The 21,456-nt window shown below is 37.5% G+C and overlaps 1 protein-coding gene and 1 long non-coding RNA gene across 3 annotated transcripts in view; one reads left to right on the top strand and one right to left on the bottom strand.

Annotated features, from left to right (window-relative positions):
* Positions 1 to 21,456, bottom strand: part of itga7 (integrin, alpha 7) — a 122,879-nt gene that overhangs the window by 30,175 nt on the left and 71,248 nt on the right. For both annotated transcript variants that reach the window (XM_052101951.1, XM_052101952.1), the window contains exons 13-19: positions 16,750 to 16,893; positions 16,279 to 16,394; positions 9,152 to 9,335; positions 4,735 to 4,809; positions 4,531 to 4,610; positions 4,118 to 4,195; positions 3,467 to 3,569 (exon numbers count right to left, since the gene is read on the bottom strand). In XM_052101951.1, the coding sequence (XP_051957911.1) occupies positions 3,467 to 3,569; positions 4,118 to 4,195; positions 4,531 to 4,610; positions 4,735 to 4,809; positions 9,152 to 9,335; positions 16,279 to 16,394; positions 16,750 to 16,893 (780 nt within the window). The remainder of the gene's footprint in view (positions 1 to 3,466; positions 3,570 to 4,117; positions 4,196 to 4,530; positions 4,611 to 4,734; positions 4,810 to 9,151; positions 9,336 to 16,278; positions 16,395 to 16,749; positions 16,894 to 21,456) is intronic.
* Positions 1 to 21,456, top strand: part of LOC127626276 (uncharacterized) — a 48,933-nt gene that overhangs the window by 22,230 nt on the left and 5,247 nt on the right. The window lies entirely within an intron of this gene.

The following is a 21,456-nucleotide window of genomic DNA, read 5'->3' on the forward strand; positions in this document are numbered from 1 at the left end:
TTACGTTTGTAGCCTATTTGCTATGATGCTTGCTATGCTTATACAACAATAATTCGGTTTTAAGTCAACAAACACGAGATCTAATTTCACCATAATATTGTGCTTTGCAACCAAACTGTTACAAGTTCAGTTATTATTTATTTCCATCAGTTGGGTTATGTTAGGCCCTGTAATTAGCCAACGGATTTTTTTTTTAATCTGTAGGTAGTTTCAAAGAGACGACATTTGCTATTTATTTATTACTTATTTGCTACATGACACATGCCATGAATATGAAGGAGGTTTTTATGCATGTTTATGACAACTGTTATTAAGTGTCACTCGCTCAATAATGACATTTTTAATGCAAATATGACATAATTTGTTTGAGATGCCTTTGTTGACAACTTGACATTACCAAGACATCATAACCTGTCATAAATATGTCATAAAAAACATGACATAGCAGATTAATTATTAAACTTAAGAAACTACTTAGCTTTATGAGTTAACATTACATTAAACTGCCATGTTGGTTTTGACATTGGCTGTCATGAAGCCATTATAACTGTGCCATGAATATTTTTCTTTATTCTTTTTTTTAGGAAATTAAGAACTTCCCTGAACTGCCATCAAAGACCATGAGCCTCCTTGAGCTTATCATTTTATGCATGATAAGGATCTATCGGAGATCTACCCCAATTTTTGGACCGCTATCAGGATTGCACTTACTCTGCCAGTCACTGTGGCTCAAGCAGAGAGGAGCTTTTCAAAACTAAAGTTGATCAAGTCATACCTGAGATCAACCATGTCCCAGGAACGGCTCACTGGCCTTGCCGTCATCAGTATCAATCACTCAATAGGGGAGCAGATTTCATACGATGACATCATTGATGATTTTGCATCAAGGAAAGCCAGAAAAGTCAGGTTTTAGTTTTAGTTTGTGTTTTCTGTTCTTAGTGCAATAGTGTAATAATTAGATTCTCTTTAGTGTGTTTTCACATTTGTGTGTAATATATAATATATATATTCTATTCTATATTTTATTTGTATATTATTCTTAATGTGATATATTATTGTTGTTCTCTGCACTTGTAACATTTTTTATATATCTGATTGTATATATGTTTGGCACATTTATGTATATAGTGTATATTTAAGTTCTGATAACTGTCATAGTTTGCCAATAGACAATGAACACAATTCTGCACAATGTCGGATGTTAGGAAGGATTTGTGCAATTGAGAAATAGATTTAACTTTAGATTTGTTAAGTTGTTTAGGACATCTACTTTGTCCATTACACAAGTAATATTTCCAACAATTGTTTACAGACAGATTGTTTCACTTTTAATTGACTATATCACAATTCCAGTGAGTCAGAATTTGACATACACTAAGTTAACTGTGTTTTTTTTTTTCTTTCTTTTTTCTCCCAATATGGAATGCACAATTCCCAATGTGCTTTTAAGTCGTGTAGTGATTTGCCTCAATCTGGGTGGCAGAGGACATCCCAGTCTGAGACCGTCAACCTGCGCATCTTATCATATGGCTTGTTGAGCGCGTTGCCACGGAGCCATAGCGCATGTGGAGGCTTCACACCATCCAACGCAGTATTTGTGGAGACCACGCACAAGTCAACACACACCACGGTGAATGAACCACACTATTGGGTCAGGGGGAAAAGACTCTGGACAGACCTGGGAAGCCCAAGCGAGTAGTGCGGGTGAACTGGGAACATTTGGAGGAGGCTCCTGTCCGCATGATCTTCAACTCACACATCCAGCAGAGCTTTTCAGGCATCCCTGCGGAGATTGGGACTTTCAACCGGAGTGGGCAATAGTTCAAAGCTTCCATTGCCGAAGCCGCAGTGGAGAGCTGCGGCTTCAAGGGCTTAGGTGCCTCAAGGGGCGGTAACCCTTGAACACCGTGGTGGACACTGGTGGTCAGGGAAGCCGTCCGACTGAAGAAAGAGGCCTTCTGGGATATGTTGTCCCAGAGGTCTCTGGAGGCAGTTGCAAGATGCCAACAGGCCCGAAGGGCTGCAGCCTTTGCCGTGGGTGTGGGAAAAAAAATCGGAGAAGCCATGGAGAAGGACTTTCGGTCCGCACCAAAGTGCTTCTAGAAAACCGTCCGCCACCTTAGGAGGAGTAAAAGGGGAACCATCCAAGCTGTATACAGCAAATATGGGATGCTGTTGACCTCAACTGAGGAGGTTATTGGGCCGTGGAAGGAACAGTTTGAAGAAATCGTAAATCCCAACATGCCCTCTGTGCTAGAGGCAGAGCCGGAGGCTGATGGGGGATCAGATTAAATTTCCCTGGGTGAGGTCACTGAGGTAGTCAAACAATTCCACAGTGGCAAAGTCCCAGGGATTGATGAGATCTGACCAGAAATGCTGAAAGCTTTGTATGTGGAGGGGGTGTCATGGATGACACGCTTCTTCGACATTGTGTGGAAGTCTGGGACAGTGCCTAAGGAGTGTCAGTTCCCCTCTTCAAAAAGGGGGACCAGAGAGTGTGTGCCAACTACAGGGGTATCACACTTCTCAGCCTCCCTGGTAAAGTTTACTCCAAGGTGCTGGAGAGGAGGGTTCGGCCGACTGTCGAACCTCGGATTGAAGAGGAACAATGCAGGTTCTGTCCTAGCCGTGTAATGACGTACCAGATCTTTACTCTCGTAAGGATCCTAAAGGGGGCCTGGCAGTATGCCCATCTGGTCTTCATGTGTTTTGTGAATCTGGAGAAGGCGTATGACCAGGTCCCCCGGGAGATACTGTGGGAGGTGCTGCGGGAGTACGGGGTGGGGGGGTCCCTTCTTAGGGCGATCCAATCCCTGTACGTCCAAAGCGAGAGCTGTGTGATATTCATGGACAGAATATCGAGGTGCTTTGCTTACTTCACAAAATAGATGGGATATTAAGAAGGAAAATTATGTGGAAAAATTGAAGCAAAATCTCAAGACAACAGCCAGGGAATGAAAACTCATCGCAAATGGGTCTTCCAAAAGGACAATGACCCCAAGCATACCTCCAAAGTTGCAAAATGGCTTAAGGACAACAAAGTCAAGGTATTGGAGTGGCCATCACAAAGCCCTGACCTGACCAACTTATTGTGAGAAGCTTGTGGAAGGTTACCCAAAATGTTTGGCGAAAGTTAAACAATTTAAAGGCAATGCTACCAAATACTAACAAAGTGTATGTAAATGTTTGACCCACTGGGAATAAAAGCTGATATAAATCATTCTCTCTACTATTATTCTGAGATTTCACATTCTTAAAGTAAAGTAGTGGTCCTGACCTAAGACAACGAATGTTTTCTACGATTAAATGTCAGGAATTGTAAAAAACTGTGTTTAAATGTATTTAGCTAAGGTGTATGTAAACTTCTGACTTCAACTGTAGATGAGACCTTCATATAGTCTCTCGAGCCATGAAAGGGCAACCTCTGAGCAATAACGTTCCTCTGGATACATTATAAAGAACTTACGATGAATTCATAGTCCACTGCACTGCCCAGATCCTGAAGTGATGTCATCACGCTCTCTCCCTTCACGACTCCACTGAAGAACAGCTGATGGGGGCGAGCAAGCCTATGAAAAAAACAAAAAAGAGTCATGGAAATTCTGCTAGTTAAACATTATTCCATGACATTTAGTTCAGTGGTCTGTTTTTACTTACAGACTTTTGGACATCAAATTGTGACTGTCAAACAAAGGTGGACAGAAAAATTTGCACTAAATATCATAGAGTTTGATTTGACACGGAGCCTTTGATTTCCAAAGCAAAAGATAAGGGAAGCATTTTCTTCTCCCTTTTGAAAGCCGTTTATATATTTTGCCATCCTAGCTATGCACAATTATATGGTTAGTTGCATTTTATTATTTGCAGTCTGTGAGCCTATTAGAACAGACCAGCGACACATTTTTCTGGTAGTGACTCACCAGTTGAGAACCACTGATTTAGAGATTTGTTTTATGAGATCTTTGAAAAAACAAAACCTCATGAATCTATTCACAGATGCATGCAAGATATTCAAATTATGTGATATCAGAAATTTAGAGAAAACCAGCTGATATTTCAGAAAGCGTGAAAAATACATTTGTAGAACTCTATAGAAAGATAATTAATTAATACACACCCGCTGAGCACCAGGGGAAGCTCTATCACCACTCGTGCATATGCGATTATAGGGACCAGACCAGGCTGCTCGCTTATCCTGTGTGTTATTTACACAAACATATCACATAATTACATCTGATATGTATATTTCTTGTTTTGTTATTTTAGCAACAGGGTGAATCTCACAAAAACAAAAAAGAACATCCCTGGGAATATTTCACACCTAAATCAAAGAAAATACAAATAAATGATATTCTTCCTTATAGAAAATGGAGCCCATTTCTTAAAGCAAAATATAATTTTAGATTTCTTCCTTTGGATTTTCAGGGGAAATATAACTCACAGATTTATCAAACAACTTAAAAAAAATTGCTCACAAATGCACATACAGTATTTTGAAATGGTACAAATCAGAATTTAAAATGAACTTACGTAGACATCATTAACTGAACAGACAGTGATGTGGTTTCTATAGTGATCGCAGACATACTCAGAATGAGATAAAATTTGACCTGATGTATAGAGAGAAATCTTATTCTCCAAAAAAACAAAATCGTAGATGTACAATATGTCAATTGTATGTGATTTGAATGAATCAGAATTGTATATGTGATATATGTTAGGCTGTTACTGTACCGTAGCATCTCTCTTGAGTGGATTACCCAATTCACACAGAGCCTGCGAGCCATTCTGATTGGCTTCACACAAAACCTACACAACAATCAAACATAATATGTACTACATATATTACATACTACATATTTTCACAATCAACTAGTGGTTTAATTAGTCTTAGAGTGATAGTTTACAAAAAAATATGTTTTAATTAAAATTATGTCATCTCCTCTGGGCTCGAGACAGTTTATAAAATGTTTGACAATTTTTTATTTGACATGCCATCTTAAATATGCAACTGTAAACTTGTAGCAGGATGCTAAAAACAGCATGATATGTGACACAACAGCCAAAGATGATGATCATGTGTATGGCTGCAGCAGCGGTGCTGTAAAGGAGGTAAATATAAAATCTTTTCAGAGAGTGTTTGACCATCAAACTGTCTAACAGATAAAATAAAAAGCAGCTGTCACCATGATTATTAAAACACCATTGCTGAAAATATCGAAACTGAACATACAAAAGATATTTACAGTGTCATTAAAAAGTTCAAACTGAAAATCTGGCATTCAAATCTAATTTAAACCTGGAAATAAAGAGAAAGTTGAAAAATAAAATAAAAAAGACGTGACAATGTAAAATATGTAACCCTCTTGTGGTATTCAGTAATTTTTCAAAATAAATGTTCCTCATTTATAAAAATGGGTTCCTTTATCTGAGCAGTACGAGACACTGACCTTTCCTCCATTTGCCATTTGAACAACGTAGAAAAGAATCAAGGTGATGCACTAAAAATTCCTCAGTGCAAAATATTTGTTCATGGTATTTTACCTGATTCTATTTTATCTGTAATGTTAGTGCCTATTATTAATATATATATATATATATATATATATATATATATATATATATATATATATATATATATATATGGAAAATGTAATGGGATTATATATTTAAAATACAAAATATAAGTAATTGTATTCCACTACAGTTACAATTTAAATCATTGTTAATTTGAATAAAGTTATGTTCAAAAAGTATTTTGATTACTGAAGAGATTAATTTGTATTTTATTGTCATTTGTTTCATTTAGTATTTAGTCCTTACAGATGGAAAACATTTATACATATAAATGATGCAATCCAAAGTGCATTTGAACAGTGGTGAAACACTTTTTATGCTGTGTTACATTCATACAAGTAGACAGAGAAGTTTGAAGTAAGTTTGGAGCAGAAGACATATAAATAAACCTTGTGTAAATTTTCAGCTTTACACTAAGTTAGAATGCTATTTCTAGCCATTTTACATGCACGTTACAAGTCACGATCATATTTTTTGGTCAAGAAAATTAATGTTAGATCATAATTTCTTTTTTTCTAGTATAACCTTTGATATATAAGGGCAAAAATCATATTCATGGTAATCATATCAAGAACATGATCATATGATTTTCTGGAGATGTGTCCTCTGGTCTGATGAAACAAAAATGTAACTGTTTCAAAATCATATTCTTGATAATAGTTTTTGTATTGTTTTCCTGTAAAAAAATGCTTAAAACAAGATCAATTTGATTTATCTTGTTTTAGAAACAACACTACATAAGATATTTAGGTTTTCAGGGAAAGTTTTTAAGGTCAAAACAATTGAAAAGATCTACCAGTGCTGAAGTAATTCAAAGTATTTAGAATATGTTACTGACCTTGAGTAATCTAACAGAATACATTATAAATTACATTTTACAGCATGTTTTCAGTAATCTGTAGTGGAATGCATTTCAAAAGTAACCCTCCTAAACCTGTATATATATATATATTCAGTTGAAATCGGAAGTTTACATAAAACTTAACCAAATACATTTAAACTCAGTTTTTCACAATTCCTGACATTTAATCATAGAAAACATTCCCTGTCTTAGGTCAGTTATCAAAATAATAGTAGAGAGAATGACTTTCATCACATTCCCAGTGGATCAGAAGTTTATATACACTTTGTTAGTATTTGGTAGCATTGCCTTTAAATTGGGCCAAGCGTTTTGGAAAGCCTTCCACAAGTTCCTCACAATAAGTTGCTGGAATTTTTGCCCATTCCTCCAGACAGAACTGGTGCCACTGAGTCAGGTTTGTAAGCCTCCTTGCTCGCACACTCTTTTTCAGTTCTGCCCACAAATTTTCTATCAGATTGAGGTCCGGTCTTTGCAATGGCCACTCCAATACTTTGACTTTGTTATCCTTAAGCCATTTTGCTACAACTTTGGAGGTATGCTTGGGGTCATTGTCCATTTGAAAAACCCATTTGCGACCGAGTTTTAACTTCCTGGTTGATGTCTTGAAATGTTGCTTCTATATATCCACATAATTTTCCTTCCTCATGATGCCATCTATTTTGTGAAGTGCACCAGTCCCTCCTGCAGTAAAGCACCCCCACAACATGATGCCACCACCCCCATGCTTCACGGTTGGGATGGTGATCTTCGGCTTGCAAGCCTCACCCTTTTTCCTCCAAACATAACAATGGCTATTATGGCCAAACAGTTACATTTTTGTTTCATCAGACCAGAGGACACATCTCCAGAAAGTAAGATCTTTGTCCCCATGTGCACTTGAAAACTGTAGTCTGGCTTTTTTATGGCAGTTTTGGAGCAGTGGCTTCTTCCTTGCTGAGCACCCTTTCAGGTTATGTAGATTTAGGACTTGTTTTACTGTGGATATAGATACTTGTCTACCTGTTTCCTCCAGCATTTTCACAAGGTCCTTTGCTGTTGTTCTGGGATTGATTTGCACTTTTCGAACAAAACTACATAAATAATAATAATACATTTTATGTATAATGTGCTTTTCTAGTACCTAAAGCGCTACACCAATAAAACAAATAAAGCACAAAAGTTCTGTAATACAGTACAAAACAATAAATCATTCTAAATAATACAACAGAACTAATCATCTCTATGAGACAGAATGCTTCTCCTTCCTGAGCGGTATGATGGCTGCATGCTCCCATGGTGTTTATCCTTGCATATTATTGTTTGTACAGATGAACGTGGTACCTTTAGGCATTTGGAAATTGCTACCAACAGACTTGTGAAGGTCCACAATTTTTTTTCTGAGGTCTTGGCTGATTTCTTTTGATTTTCCCATGATGTCAAGCAAAGAGGCACTGAGTTTGAAGGTAGGCCTCAAAATACATCCACAGGTACACCTCCAATTCAATATGCCTTCTATCAGAAGCTAAAGGATTGACACCTTTTCTGGAATTTTCCAAGCTCCTTAAAGGCACAGTTAACTTAGTGCATGTAAAGTTATGACCCACTTGAATTGTGATATAGTCAATTAAAAGTGAAACAATCTGTCTGTAAACAATTGTTGGGAAAATTACTTGTGTCATGCACAAAGCAGATGTCCTAAACGACTTGCCAAAACTATAGTTTGCTAATATTAAATATGTGAAGTGGTTTAAAAATTAGTTTTAATTACTTCAATCTAAGTGTGGGTAAACTTCTGACTTAAACTGTATATCCAAAAGCATTTCATGTGATAAGATATAAAATTAGATTACAAGAATCCATTAGACTACACCTGCTGTTACTGGCATGACATGTTTTTCAAGTCATGTTATTTAAATATTTTGTTCACCAGCTGGAAGCAATCTACCTCCAGTTTATGTCACATTCTCATATTTTCTTGAACTCATAGAAGAATAGGTTCTGAATTTTAAATTATATATTTTTTAAATCTGCTTATTTGTATACACAAATTAATTGTAAAATTTAGAAATGTAAATGTAAATAAGGTAAAAATAGCATAAAATTCCAAAATAAATGAATACATTTTTTTGTTCATCAGGGAAGAAGAAATGGTATCACTATCATCATCATCATAAAAAAAGGGGAACATATCTGACCCCTTCTGGTAAAAATGACACGAATACTAAAGGGAGGTGCCATTTTTCAATAATATAGGACGGTTAAGTCATTAATCAAACAAGCAAAATTGTGACTTTGAGCATGTTACAGTAACTCCTTTATACAGAGGGTCAGATTGCATGGTTTCCATTGAAGCATTCAAGATGCTCTTTGGAACATTCTTAAATAAATCTTGATAACATGATCATTAGGTTTTCATGTCAGCTCCAGTGCATGCTGTCATTAAAGAAAAAGAGATGCATACCAAACACATAGAAAAACTAAAATTCATCTTAATTATTTTATTCAACTTTCAACTCAAATTGTTATACTGAATATACATTGTAATTAAAAAAAAAAATCAGAATTTTAATAAAAATAACTATTTTCCCATTAAAAACTATTAGAATGCAAGATAAAAGCTTATATATTAAGAACAAAAATCTTAAACCTAACCACTGACCACACTAATTGACTAGGTTGTTGAACTATAAACAGTATAAGATAATTTCAGACACAAAGCTGTAGATAGTGTACCTGCTGTCCCATGTGTCCAGAATATGACAGTGTGTTTGGCAATGACACCTGCAGCTGTGCAGCATGAGCATCATCACCGTCCTCCTGAGGGTGTTCTGGATCAGAGGGCGAGTTAGTGACTGTGACTTCTAACATTACTGACCTCTGATCCGATAGAGAGAAAATGGCCACATCCGACTCATCTCTTAACACCAGAAGAGCAGGAATATAAAGAAAAAAATTAAAACAATGAGAGACTCGAACAATGAGTAGAGCTATTTACACAAAAGCACAATATAGAAATATCAGAGTTGGATGAAGATTTCACTTGAAACACTCCTGAGACTTTCCTCTGTAGGAAGCCAGATACGTCAGCCCTGTCTGCAATTGTGACACAAGACTTGCCCATAATGCAAGCATACAGTGATTGCGACATTCCATGAACAGCATAAACATTAGGGCCTGATCAGGGACGCCCACCACCACCGGCATTTATGCAAAGTTCATATTGCTGCAACATGCAGTATAAATCACAGGAAACTGTATAAACCACCTTCTTTAATCAGTAGTTGTATCAGTAATGGTTGGATTCGATTGCATTTTTACAAATACGTTTTTTTCATAGCTTTCTTGTGCTCTTGCCACTTCTTTTGTGCACAAGTTTTCCATACACAACATATGAGGCAGTGCAAAATGTGACTCAGATCAATAGAGAGTGAGCAGAACTCACCATCTCTAAAGAAGGTTAACATGTAGCCTTCCCCTGAATGAGGTGATTACAGTAAATGTAGTTTTCCATGTTCAGAGTAAGTTATAGATAATACAACTAAATTAACTTACTAAAATAAAATTAACCAAATAAAATGGTTTGTAAAAAATGGCCATATTCTGGCATATCAGTTCTAGTTCATGTTTCACCTTTGTGGTTTTAATAAACTATAATTGTCACATACAAAAGTGCATCATGAGTTATTAGGATTTATAATGAATATATTAATTAATTACGTTTCAACAACACAAAAGGCTAGGGATGTGTAAAATGGCATAATTTCAAAATCGACTAGTACCGACATCGGGTTATGTTGATTAGTCAAAGCCCTGTATAATTAGGTTGTAGTAATTTCCACAAGACACCAATCAGACGCGTTTCTTAGACACTAAGCGTGGCCCTTCAATAGGATAACATTAAAAAAATAAATAAGCATAATAACTCTAATTTTTTTTGCACAAAACTCAAAATAAAAGTCATCAAAATCCGAGCGGAAAATTCAGATAGTAAAATATTGTTGTGGTTCTTTGTTTGGTTTAGCGATGTTTTTCACCCTTAGATGCATGTTTTATCAATACCTCTTTTTGTTTGTGTTTTCATTACATAACGAGTAAAATTAATACATTTGAATATAAACGAAGTAAAAAGCTCATAACAGAACAAATAAAAAGGCCTAAAACAAAGTGTGGGTAGTAACATTACGCATAGTTGCTCGTAAAATCATTGTGATATATGCGTTCAGGTGTATTAACAAGGTACAAAACAAGATAGAAGAAAGCACTAATAACACTAAAAACAATAGATATGGTGTAAAAGTACATTTACAAAAGGCATGAAATAATCTAAAGCCCCCAATTGGGCTAATCAGCCGAGGAGAGGGATAATTGCAGCGCAACGTGGCAGTTTGGTAGAGAGAGTGCCACATGCAGCTGCCATGTGTGTTTGTGTTGTGTGTCTTTTTGTTTAAATTAAATATTATTTTGATGGTCCAGCCGGCTCAGCCACTGTCACATTTCTCAACGGATACAAAATCTGCTGCAACAGAGAAACCATGTAAAACTGCCTTTCATTACTTAAAGATTTTATTACTGTTCCACTGAGACAGACACAGTTAGGATAGGTTAACTGCACTTAAGTTGATTTAATTAATTAGCATAACATCATGCTTTCCCATATGTGCTCGAACCTTCCTCGAGAGCGCGATCCAAGGCAGCCACAGGACATCGCATTTAGCGGAACATGTGACTCAATTGGACTGAGAACAAAAATGAAATTTAGAATTAAAGATTTCTGCCGCACACATTTTTTTTTTACATGCAATAATGATTAAATTTAATTATCAATGGTAAAAAGATGTTTTTGGAAGTTCAAATAATCAATTTAAAATCCTCTTGGCTCAAATATCTGAGGGGGCACGTTCCCTCCTTACTCTGAATGGGCATGATGCCTCTGGGCCTACTACTCTTAAAAAAGAATAGTCAAATATGAAAATATTTTGATGGAGATACAATATGGTGTGAAAATACAATCCACACTTTCAAGCTACAGTGGTTTAATCCATATCTTCTGGAGTTATAAAATCAGTTTTGGGTGAGAACAGACTAAACAATTTTCACAAGAAATGTTGATAGTGCAGTCTCCTAGGCATGACCATGATTAGTGTCTTGTCTAGTCTGTGTGAAGAGAATTCATGGCTTGCCCTTTTACCGCTGTCATGTGTTCTCATCTTGTTGTTTATTGGCAAGAGTTTGTTGCTCTTTTGTCATCCTTGCAGCATGCCTCTCGCGACCTCAGGCGCGCTTCACACTGCGCTTGCTTTGCGCTGAACGACTGGGTCGTGGCCTGTTGTCATGTTGTGCTAGCCTCTTGGTCTTGGTGCCTGTATAGTTATGTCCGAACCCTTGCACAAATGTCATGTCTCATCTGTCATTTGGCATGAGCGCATATTGCCTTGAAGTCTCTAGCGATATTGCACTCATGTCATCCGTGTGTTTGGATTAAATTATGAGTCATTTGAATTACCTTCATGCTGCATTTTTGCCCTTTTTAGAACTTGAAAGTGTTGGACCGCATTGTATGGACAAAAAAAAAAAACTCATATCTCCATCAAAATATCACTGCTTGTATTCCACAGAAAAAATAAAGTGATACTGTATGAGTTTGAGATGGCATAATTTAGAGAATTATAATTTTTGTGTGAACTATTTCTTTAATCTGTGATTTTGTTATTTTGTAGACAGAAACATTATAAAACATTCAACATTTATAAAATTTACAATTTAAAATAACAACAATTAATGGAAACAAGTACAACAACAGCAGATCCAAGTGTACTCTGCATGACCCAAGTAATCTTAAGATACTTCTGAACTGAAACCAGATCATTTAAATTAATATAAGCAAATATATAATTTTTTGAAGTTTCCAGAGCACTAGGTAGTGCTGTCCCCAAACTTCTTAGGTACCCTCAGAGTATAATGGCAATGACACACTAAATTTCTTTACATTGAGTGTATCGTGCTAAAAATGCAGAGAATGGACTTGTGTTCTTATGAAGACCAGTCTTACCAATTTACCTTGGAATAATGAAATCAAAAGGACAGGAGAGCAAAGAACGTATCCATTTCAATCTTTGAGATGAGCTGCGATGTTCCTGTTGCACAATTGCCCATCCCAGCACTTTTTTAGCCAGAGAAAGACCTACTGGCATTATCATACACACCAATGACAGCATTAATATCATCACACCAGAGTCATGAACTCCCACTAGTTGTTCAGCACTAGTTTTTCACACCTCAGAATTGAAACGTCAGATGTAAAAATATATAAAAATGTGTGTTTTGTACAGCAACAAAAACTAAACATAATACATGTTAACATGACTCTGGTGTGATAAAATCACTTACTAGCCTTGTCTGTTTTATGTTATCCAGTATTGCAACTTTGTTGTCTTGATGACGGAGCACCGGCGAACCCTAATCCCAGTAATTTTTGAACATGGTAAAGGAAACCAAATAGAGAGTTGGTATGACTTTGAGTTTTTAATTTTCATCATATTCTTCATTTTTTGAACAAGCCGTTGTGTTATCCTATCCATGATCATAAGAACGTAGAAGATGCGATGGAATGTGTCTAAAGTAAACAAACAACTGCTTTGTGTTTTGAGCGCTAGAGTTGTTTGAACGACTTTGTTAAGGTTATAAATGTAAAATTAGGCTCCGTTATGTTCAAGTGACGTCACTAAGAAAGAGAAGTAAGAAATAAGAAAGGCTCCAACACAGAACAGCACAAAACACTTATGCGCATCCTGAATGCAGAACGATGTGCTGCAATGTAACCAGAGTGCTTCAGGGCAATCCTCCCTTTAAAATACAGAACTGCAAAACAATATTGTGGGTACACATCTAGTTCATGACATCAAGCAGTTTAAACCTTTTTTTTTTTTTACTTTTTATTTAAGCTGTGTCAGACTGAATCAGTAAAAGACAATCACCTCGCAAATACGCTCCGACTCCAATGACATATCAGAGTACTCCACGACCAATCACAACTCAGAGTTTATGCATATTCCTCATATTTTATGACGTTGCTTTAAGTTTTTTTTAAACTGGAAAAACAAAATGGCAAAAATACTAATAATTATTATTATAATAAAAAGAATAACCACTTTAACATCAGGCTCGGCTTCTGACAGCTTTGCTAGGGTGGGCTGAGGGATATCATAGGTGGGCATTTGGGATGGGGGAGAGGTTACTCAGACTGCTAATTGAATGTCTTTATTTGGCACGTAACTTACATGGCATAACTGTCAAGATCATAAGACCTAATATAACTACATTTTACAATTTTCCCCAATATTAAAAATATATTGAAATAAATAAACTGATAAACATTGTATATAGTCATACACATTTAATTAATTTACTAATTTTAAACAATAATAGCTCTAAACATAACTAATATTAGCATTATTTTAATTAATTTTCTCTTATAGCATAATTTCATCTACAGCTGCTTTGAAACAATGGCTGTTGAGAAAAGTGTTGTACAAATAAATTTGACTTGACTCATAAGGTTGAAGTAATGGTAGTATAAGAAACAAAATAACGCAATACAATTTTAGATAAATTAGAATAACAGCCTTAAAGCAAATTACAAAGACAAATTAGAGTCCCGATGAATGCAAGGATGGAGTGAAAAGAAATATATTAGATGGAGAGATCAATAACATCCTAAAATTTGACACAGATGGGAATTTTTTTTTTTTGTTCTGTTTTACAGAAATGTAATAAGCAATGATTCTACCCTACAAAGGCAAAATGCAAAATTGAGTTCTGACTGAAACAGGTCTCTTATGATTTGTCCGGTGACAGGCAAGTTTGTCTCATATTCTGAAATACAGAGTAACCATTGTGTGAAAATGCAGTAACAACAAAATCCCACATCAAATCATTTCAAGCCATTTTTCTCAGTTTCAAAGTTAGATAATGAGTATGGCCTTTGTAGGGTAGCAAAGGGTATTGATATTTTTACCAGTGAAACTATGTGTTAAGTAATTTGGGGAACACATGAATTTGGATGGATTGATGGATGGAAAGTAATGCCATGTAAGCACCAAAGTTTTTTTTCATGGAAAAAATAGAGGTTTAAAAAACAATGACAAACAATAAACAAAAAACTATCACAGCACTGTAAAAAGATGTATAAGAGATGTAAGACACGTGGAGACAGACTGTCTCTTATCGACACCAAATTAACAGCAGGGAAAACAGAAGCACACATCCCACAACAGTGCGGTGCGGGATGATTGCTGAGTGCAGGTGCGGGCGGGATGAAGTGTGCACGGGAACGGGAGAAAGAAATGACCCACTTGACACCCGATACCGTGTTGATTCATACAAATTCTTCCTTGTGCTCCTTGCAGCAGAAAGTCCCATAGTGCTATGGATGATAACTCTTTATTAAAGAAAGGTACAAACAAAACTTTGAAAGCAACCAAAGGTGAATCAGATATATGTTAGTGTTTAAATGTTTTTTTTTTTCTCTTTCTCCACCGGTTTTTTTTTTTCGGATGGGAATTGTAATAAAAATAGCCTATGATAGAAGGAACAGAATCTTACGGGAGCAGGACAAAACGTAAAAGTTGCAGGCGGGAGCGGGACATAATATTACATTTTTTTTTTTTGTGGGAGCGGGACAGAATCTCTCTGGATCGGGTATGAAAAATCTGTCCCGCACAGACCTCTCTACTTTAAAATTCAGGTCCAGAACTTCACGAACACCCGTAGTGCGAATTCAGGTAGCTGAGGGAGAGGGAGATATTTGATAAGAGGGAGCCTGTGATACATTATCAGCAGCCACATGGTCACTGCACACTGAGACAGCACCAGGCTTCATTATGGCCATTAAAAACCTATACATTACACAAAAATATCTCTTATTACCAGTCTCGCTCGCGTAACGTCTCGGACTCTCTGGATTGCAGCAGCCGCTTCTTCAGAGTGTCGTTGCTTATGGCCAATGACAAAAATAGAAAAACACTACACAGTTCTGGTGCTGTTTTGTGATTGGTTGGGCAGTCTATATCTCACCCTCAATGTTTGCAACACATAGCCCGCATCCCATATTGCTTTTAACCAATGCACACATTGGGAATTGTTTTTATTTATTCTTTTACTTAAAACTGTTTCCCAAATGTTTGATTGGGTGAGCAATACTCACGTTCGGGTGGGCTCAGCCCACCAATGCCCATGCCTACCCTCGGCCCGTTTACCATTAATAATAAACATAATGAGTGCTATACTTGTTTGAAATTATGTTCAACCTCTACCTCCATCCATCTTCAACTGCTTATCCGAAGTCGGGTCGCGGGGGCAGCTGCTCCAGCAGAGGGCCCCAAACTTCCCTATCCCGAGCCACATTAACCAGCTCTGACTGGGGGACCCCGAGGCGTTCCCAGGCCAGTGTGGAGATGTAATCTCTCCACCTAATCCTGGGTCTTCCCCGAGGCCTCCTCCCAGCTGGACGTTCCTGAAACACCTCCCTAGGGAGGCGGCCAGGGGGCATCCTTATCAGTTGCCCAACCTCTACATATCTGTTAATATCTTAATTAAATTTTTTTGTGTTTCATGACTCTATAGGCTATCACTTAGAAGGAGCTGGCTAGTTTGGGACCACATGTTGGTTTGCAGTTTAAGATACAATTATGTCTTCCATAAAATCAAGAAAGAATATTTGGTTGATCATTTTTTCTCACAATAACTCTGTTAGCAGGGTAGTTGTTTTACAACAAGGAATTCAATTTCATTTCAACAGATTATGTATAAATGATAACACTGTTAATGATTTGAATGGTTGGATATGGATAATGAGCACTTACCGCAGTAGAGGAGTGAAGGTGTTTGTAATGGCCGCTTTTGTGCCAAACTGATAGGTGAGTTGAAGATTACTCTGACAGATTTTATCCTCACCACAACCTTCCCTTACAAAATTAACCTGAGAAACAGACAGAAAATTGGAGTAAAAGTAAGGGGGTTTGGGTTATATTGTACTGCAAAATTGGGGGTTAGGGTAATGAATATATATTTTTTATGAATCTTCATAAAATAATGTCACAATGCAAAAACAATTAAGCTAAATATAATTTATTGTTTCTTTCTTTTGATTTTGAGGTCAAATTTAGACATGACAGGTTTGAGAAACATTGGCCCAATGGAATCAAATTTACATTGACCACTGTCATGCAACTGTTGAGATTCTCATTATATGGTTATTAAGCACACAGATTGCATAACAAATGCTGGAATGTAGCACATGTAAAATATACATACAAAGAATTGCTATGGTGTACCTCAGAATAGAGTGTGTTTGAGGGGCTGGGGCTCAGTACGGGGGCCAGCGGGTTGAGATGTTCAGTGTACTGGTGATGTCTCGTTCTGCGTATGGTGTGTGTGATTGCAAGAGACACAGGCCGCAGCTTATCACGGATATTTTCCTGGTGAAACAAGAACACAAGTGTGAAAAAACAACTTTCACTACAGCTGTAAAAACAATTGACACTCCAATTGCAGAAATATCTGACACTACAACTGCAATCCAAGTGACATTGCCACTGCAGAAACAACTGACTCTCCAACTACAAAAAACAAAACTGACACTCCTACTGTAGAAACAGCTGACAATTGATAGGTTGGCACTGATCGATTAAACGTATAGATCATTGATTAATCAATTTCAGCTCAAATGCATTCAGTAATCATGCCAGCAGATAGAGACAAGTCTGTTTATACAGTCATCCGCCACTAGAGAGTGCACTGCTGCTTGCAAGCTACAGTTTATGTCCTGTCAGCAACAGAGAATAAAAACCCCAGACATGTATACTTAATTTCCTTGCTTTTAAAGTTAAAGTGGACTAAATGTAACTTGGAGAGTTTCTATAGATGAACTTTACATTTACTGCGTACATCGTGATAGTGTGTTCATGGAATAGTTCACCAAAAAATGAAAATTCTCTCATCATTTGCCCATACTCATGTCATCCCTGATTCTATGACACACAAAAATATCTCAGCTCCGTTGGTCCAAACAATGTAAGTGAATGGTGACCAAAATTTAAAATCTAAATCTAAAAAGCACAAAAAGAAGGGTTGCAAACTCACACACATTTGACATGACACACTCACTCTAATGCTACACAAATAAATCTAATGCCAAATAACATGACATCTTAAATAGAACATAGCATCAAATATTGATTTTTCCATCACGGTGAGACTTAAATTTTGTGGCCGCCAAAGCCAATTCACCACCGCAACGCACACCAGCTTCCTCGAGAGATAAGATAACCAGAGCTCTGAGATGGCACACAGCAAAACAATGACACAATACTCTGCGAGGTACAAAAGATCTAAAAGCCTCTTACTCTTTCCTCTTCACCTCAAATCGCTGTTGCATCGCTGCCACAGCTGGTCCAAACAGGCCCTTTGGATCCACTGGCTGATCACAAAAATGTGTCCTTTATACTTTTCCACCATCTTGGACAAATTCAACCACAGGCCTCTCTAACTAACCACCCCAAGACCCAAAGTCCTTCATGTGGATTGAGACGTAGAATGAGATTCGTCACTGTGTAAATCTCTGTCAATAGCTCTGTGAAGTCATTGCCTTATGAAAGAGCTACAGACATATCCTCCTCCAGCTCCACAATGTAGGCCAAAAGTGCTGCAGACGTATAAAGTTTCTCAAAAATCAAGGCTGAAAAGTGTTCTGAATTGTGAGGCAGCTTAAAGGCAACAGTGGATAAACCAAATGCTGATCTAGGATCCTGAGGGCTCTCCAGAGATGCTTCGATTGGCGGCATGTGAGACCAGCCCCTCACCTCCATATCTTCCATGTCAAGTGAGGAGAAGCCATACACCAGGACCCTGACAGAGGTCTCTCCCAATACTTCATCAGATCCTCCATGCAATCCTGGAAAGGTGGGAGTGTCTGATGAGCTAACGTGGTAGTGATGAGGAATTTCCCATCCAGCCTTAAGTGATTAGCGTTGGAAAGCCTCGTGCAGGGTTGCATTTCCCGTTGCCGATGGCTGTTAGGGTTTCCAGGTAACAAAAACGGGTCCTCCTTGATGCCGACACCATCACCCTTGCCCAACAGCCCTCCGAAAGCATTGATGGAAACCTGTTGACTCCTGGGAAATGTTCAATCTCCATATTGAGAGCAAAAGGATCCCCAAGCTCATCTGATGGAGTGAGTTGGTCAGCCTAATTCCACCTCAGAGGTGAGGTTTCCTTTGCTTGGGTGGACGTAGTCACGTCATCTCCCTGTAAAGCAGGGGTGCCCAATACGTCGATCGCGATCTACCAGTCGATCGCAAAGGCAATAATGGTAGATCGCACAAAATGTAAATGTACTTTCGTTAAATTTTTATAAAAATAAATATAATGTCTTTTAGTTTCTGTCTGACTTGCACTTGACGAGTAAATATTGACCAGGCGAGGTTTTGTTTATTCAGTTGCCATGACTACTATGTTTGCGCATACGTGCCTTCCAAGGATTTCTGAGAACAGAGCGCGAAATTGCGATGCTACTGCCTGGATTAGGCAAAACTGTCTGATTCTATTCAGTGCAAGTCATCAGAATAAGGTAAATGCCCTGGCTATTGTAATCTATTGTGCTTTAGGTGTTTTGGGTTTAGTTTTAAAACTGAATGATATCAACATTGAACATTCTTATATATTTTTTTATTAATTAGAAGATGAATTCCATGTAGGGATACATGCAGTAGTCCCAACAAGTATTTTCTTATTTTAAATGAAACTGTGTTTTTTTTAGTTGGTAGATCTTATTGAGTCAGTCATTTAAAAGTAGATCATCACACAAAAAAGTGTGGGCACCCCTGCTGTAAAGGATCTCAACATATGCCCTGGCATGCTCAACACCCAGGCAATCTGGACACATAACGTACAGATCTCTAGCTGAAATAGAAAATCTGCATGCTCCCGGGCAAGCTATGTTCAACTGGTAAATCGAACACCTTTTTATTACTTGGTAAAGTGTTTAATTTTGTCAGTATGACTTAGTTTACTTGGCTTGATGTCCTCAAATGAGTGGTAACTTAGTTTTTAGACAATTGAAGTACACTGATAAAGGGCTTGCGGTGCATGCCACGAGTGAAGAGATGCACTGAAAAGTACAGACTGCTAATTGGTGCTCCTCCCGGGGTGAGGACCCAAAGCATTGCCCTGATCAGACGATACTCTCTTGCAAGGTTGTTTGAATGCAGTACTCACACCTTACCCACACTCATGACCTCTGAGGGCTTGTTTATATGCAACCACCCTCTGGTCAACAGATGTATCCTTGGCACGAGATGGCTAAGAGCCTTTTTCGTCCCAAAACCATCTTAGCTAAGTCCCAAACTATCACAAAAGCACCTCGATAACAGTTTAAAGATAGCTTCCTCCTTTCCTTAACTGTTACAATATGTTAGTGCATAATCAAGTGATTTATCACTCAATACTTTTACTCACTTTTTCACAAAATCTTTCCATAAAATGAAAGCCCCATCTGATATGTTCCTTAATAATAAGGTATTTGTCTGGGGGCCTGGGTAGCTCAGCGAGTATTCACATTGACTACCACCCCTGGAATCTCAAGTTTGAATCCAGGGTGTGCTAAGTAACTCTAGCCAGACATCCTAAGCATCCAAATTGTCCCGGTTGCTAGGAAGGGGAGAGTCACATGGGGTAACCTCCTCGTGGTTGCATATGGTTGCTCACAATGAGCCACGTGATAAGATGCATGGATTGACCGTCTCAAAAGTGGAGGCAACTGAGACTTATCCTCCGCCACTCGTGATGTGAGTAACCGCACCACCACGAGGACCTACTAAGTAGTGGGAATAATGCAAGTGAAAAGAATAATGCAAGTGCTGAAAAATAGCCATCTTAGTTTGTCCTTATTACCATAATAATTATGAAACAAAAATTATAGAACATAATATTTGCCTTTGATTATTCAAGTGTCTTTACAAAGTAAAATACTCTTAAAACGTTGAGTTGCTTGTTGTGATCTGGGACCTTTAACTATAGTCTGAGTTGGGGTTAGTGGATCATTCCTTAGAAGTGATTGATTGAGACATGACAGATATTGCAATGACCTATCTATTTCATTTAAAACATAGAATTATAATAATAGCAAACAGAATTAATCACTAATTATTTTAGTGTAATTAACCAACATGATCACACGAGCACAATTCCTATCCTATCTTACTTCACTTAACTCATGTAAAAAATAAGCATTTATCTTAATTTAACACATAGACTCCTTATTTCAAGATGAAGCCAAACTTTTAATTTACATTTATATAACTATACTATATAGCCTACCAGATTTTTTTATTTTTTTTTAAACACAGGTGCTCCACTGTTGTAGTTGATCTGTCACACATATCCATCACTCTAAAACAAAAGTTTAAACATTAGACTAATAAATCAGTCCATAAGAGCAGTAAATATTCACACTTGGATTGATATTCACAGACTGCAGTAAAACAGAGACAGCAGAAATGTGAGATAATATCAGAATTTAAACACGAGAATTAGCCAGCCACAGCTAATTCTAGAGACTGATTTTGGTGATTGACTGAGCTTGTAGCTTTTTTTATTATAGTTCCCTTTTGTAGGAACTTGAGCTGCGTATTTGCTATAGGACACCGTCTGAGTGTCATGTGGTCTGTAGCACTCATACAATCACAGCAATTTATTGGCTGATGGAGTTTAAGCGACGCCCCTAGGTGGCTATGTCACATGCTGCATAAAGGAGCCATGGAGTCAGATTTTCAATTCAAGTTGCGCCTGAACTGGTTGGATGAAACGCAGAATCGGAGAATCGTAACTCGAACTTTGACGACAGTCAATGGTCAATTTGCAGCTATGCCTCGTAGGCCATCATGAGATGAGAAGTCCTGGGATCAACCTTGATTTGTAATCGGCCAGGATTACAAATCAATTGTCCTCTGAATTTTCTAATGCGTGTTAGAAATGGATATACT

Source organism: Xyrauchen texanus, chromosome 32 (assembly GCF_025860055.1).
Source record: "Xyrauchen texanus isolate HMW12.3.18 chromosome 32, RBS_HiC_50CHRs, whole genome shotgun sequence".
In the NCBI taxonomy this organism is placed as follows: Eukaryota; Metazoa; Chordata; class Actinopteri; order Cypriniformes; family Catostomidae; genus Xyrauchen; species Xyrauchen texanus.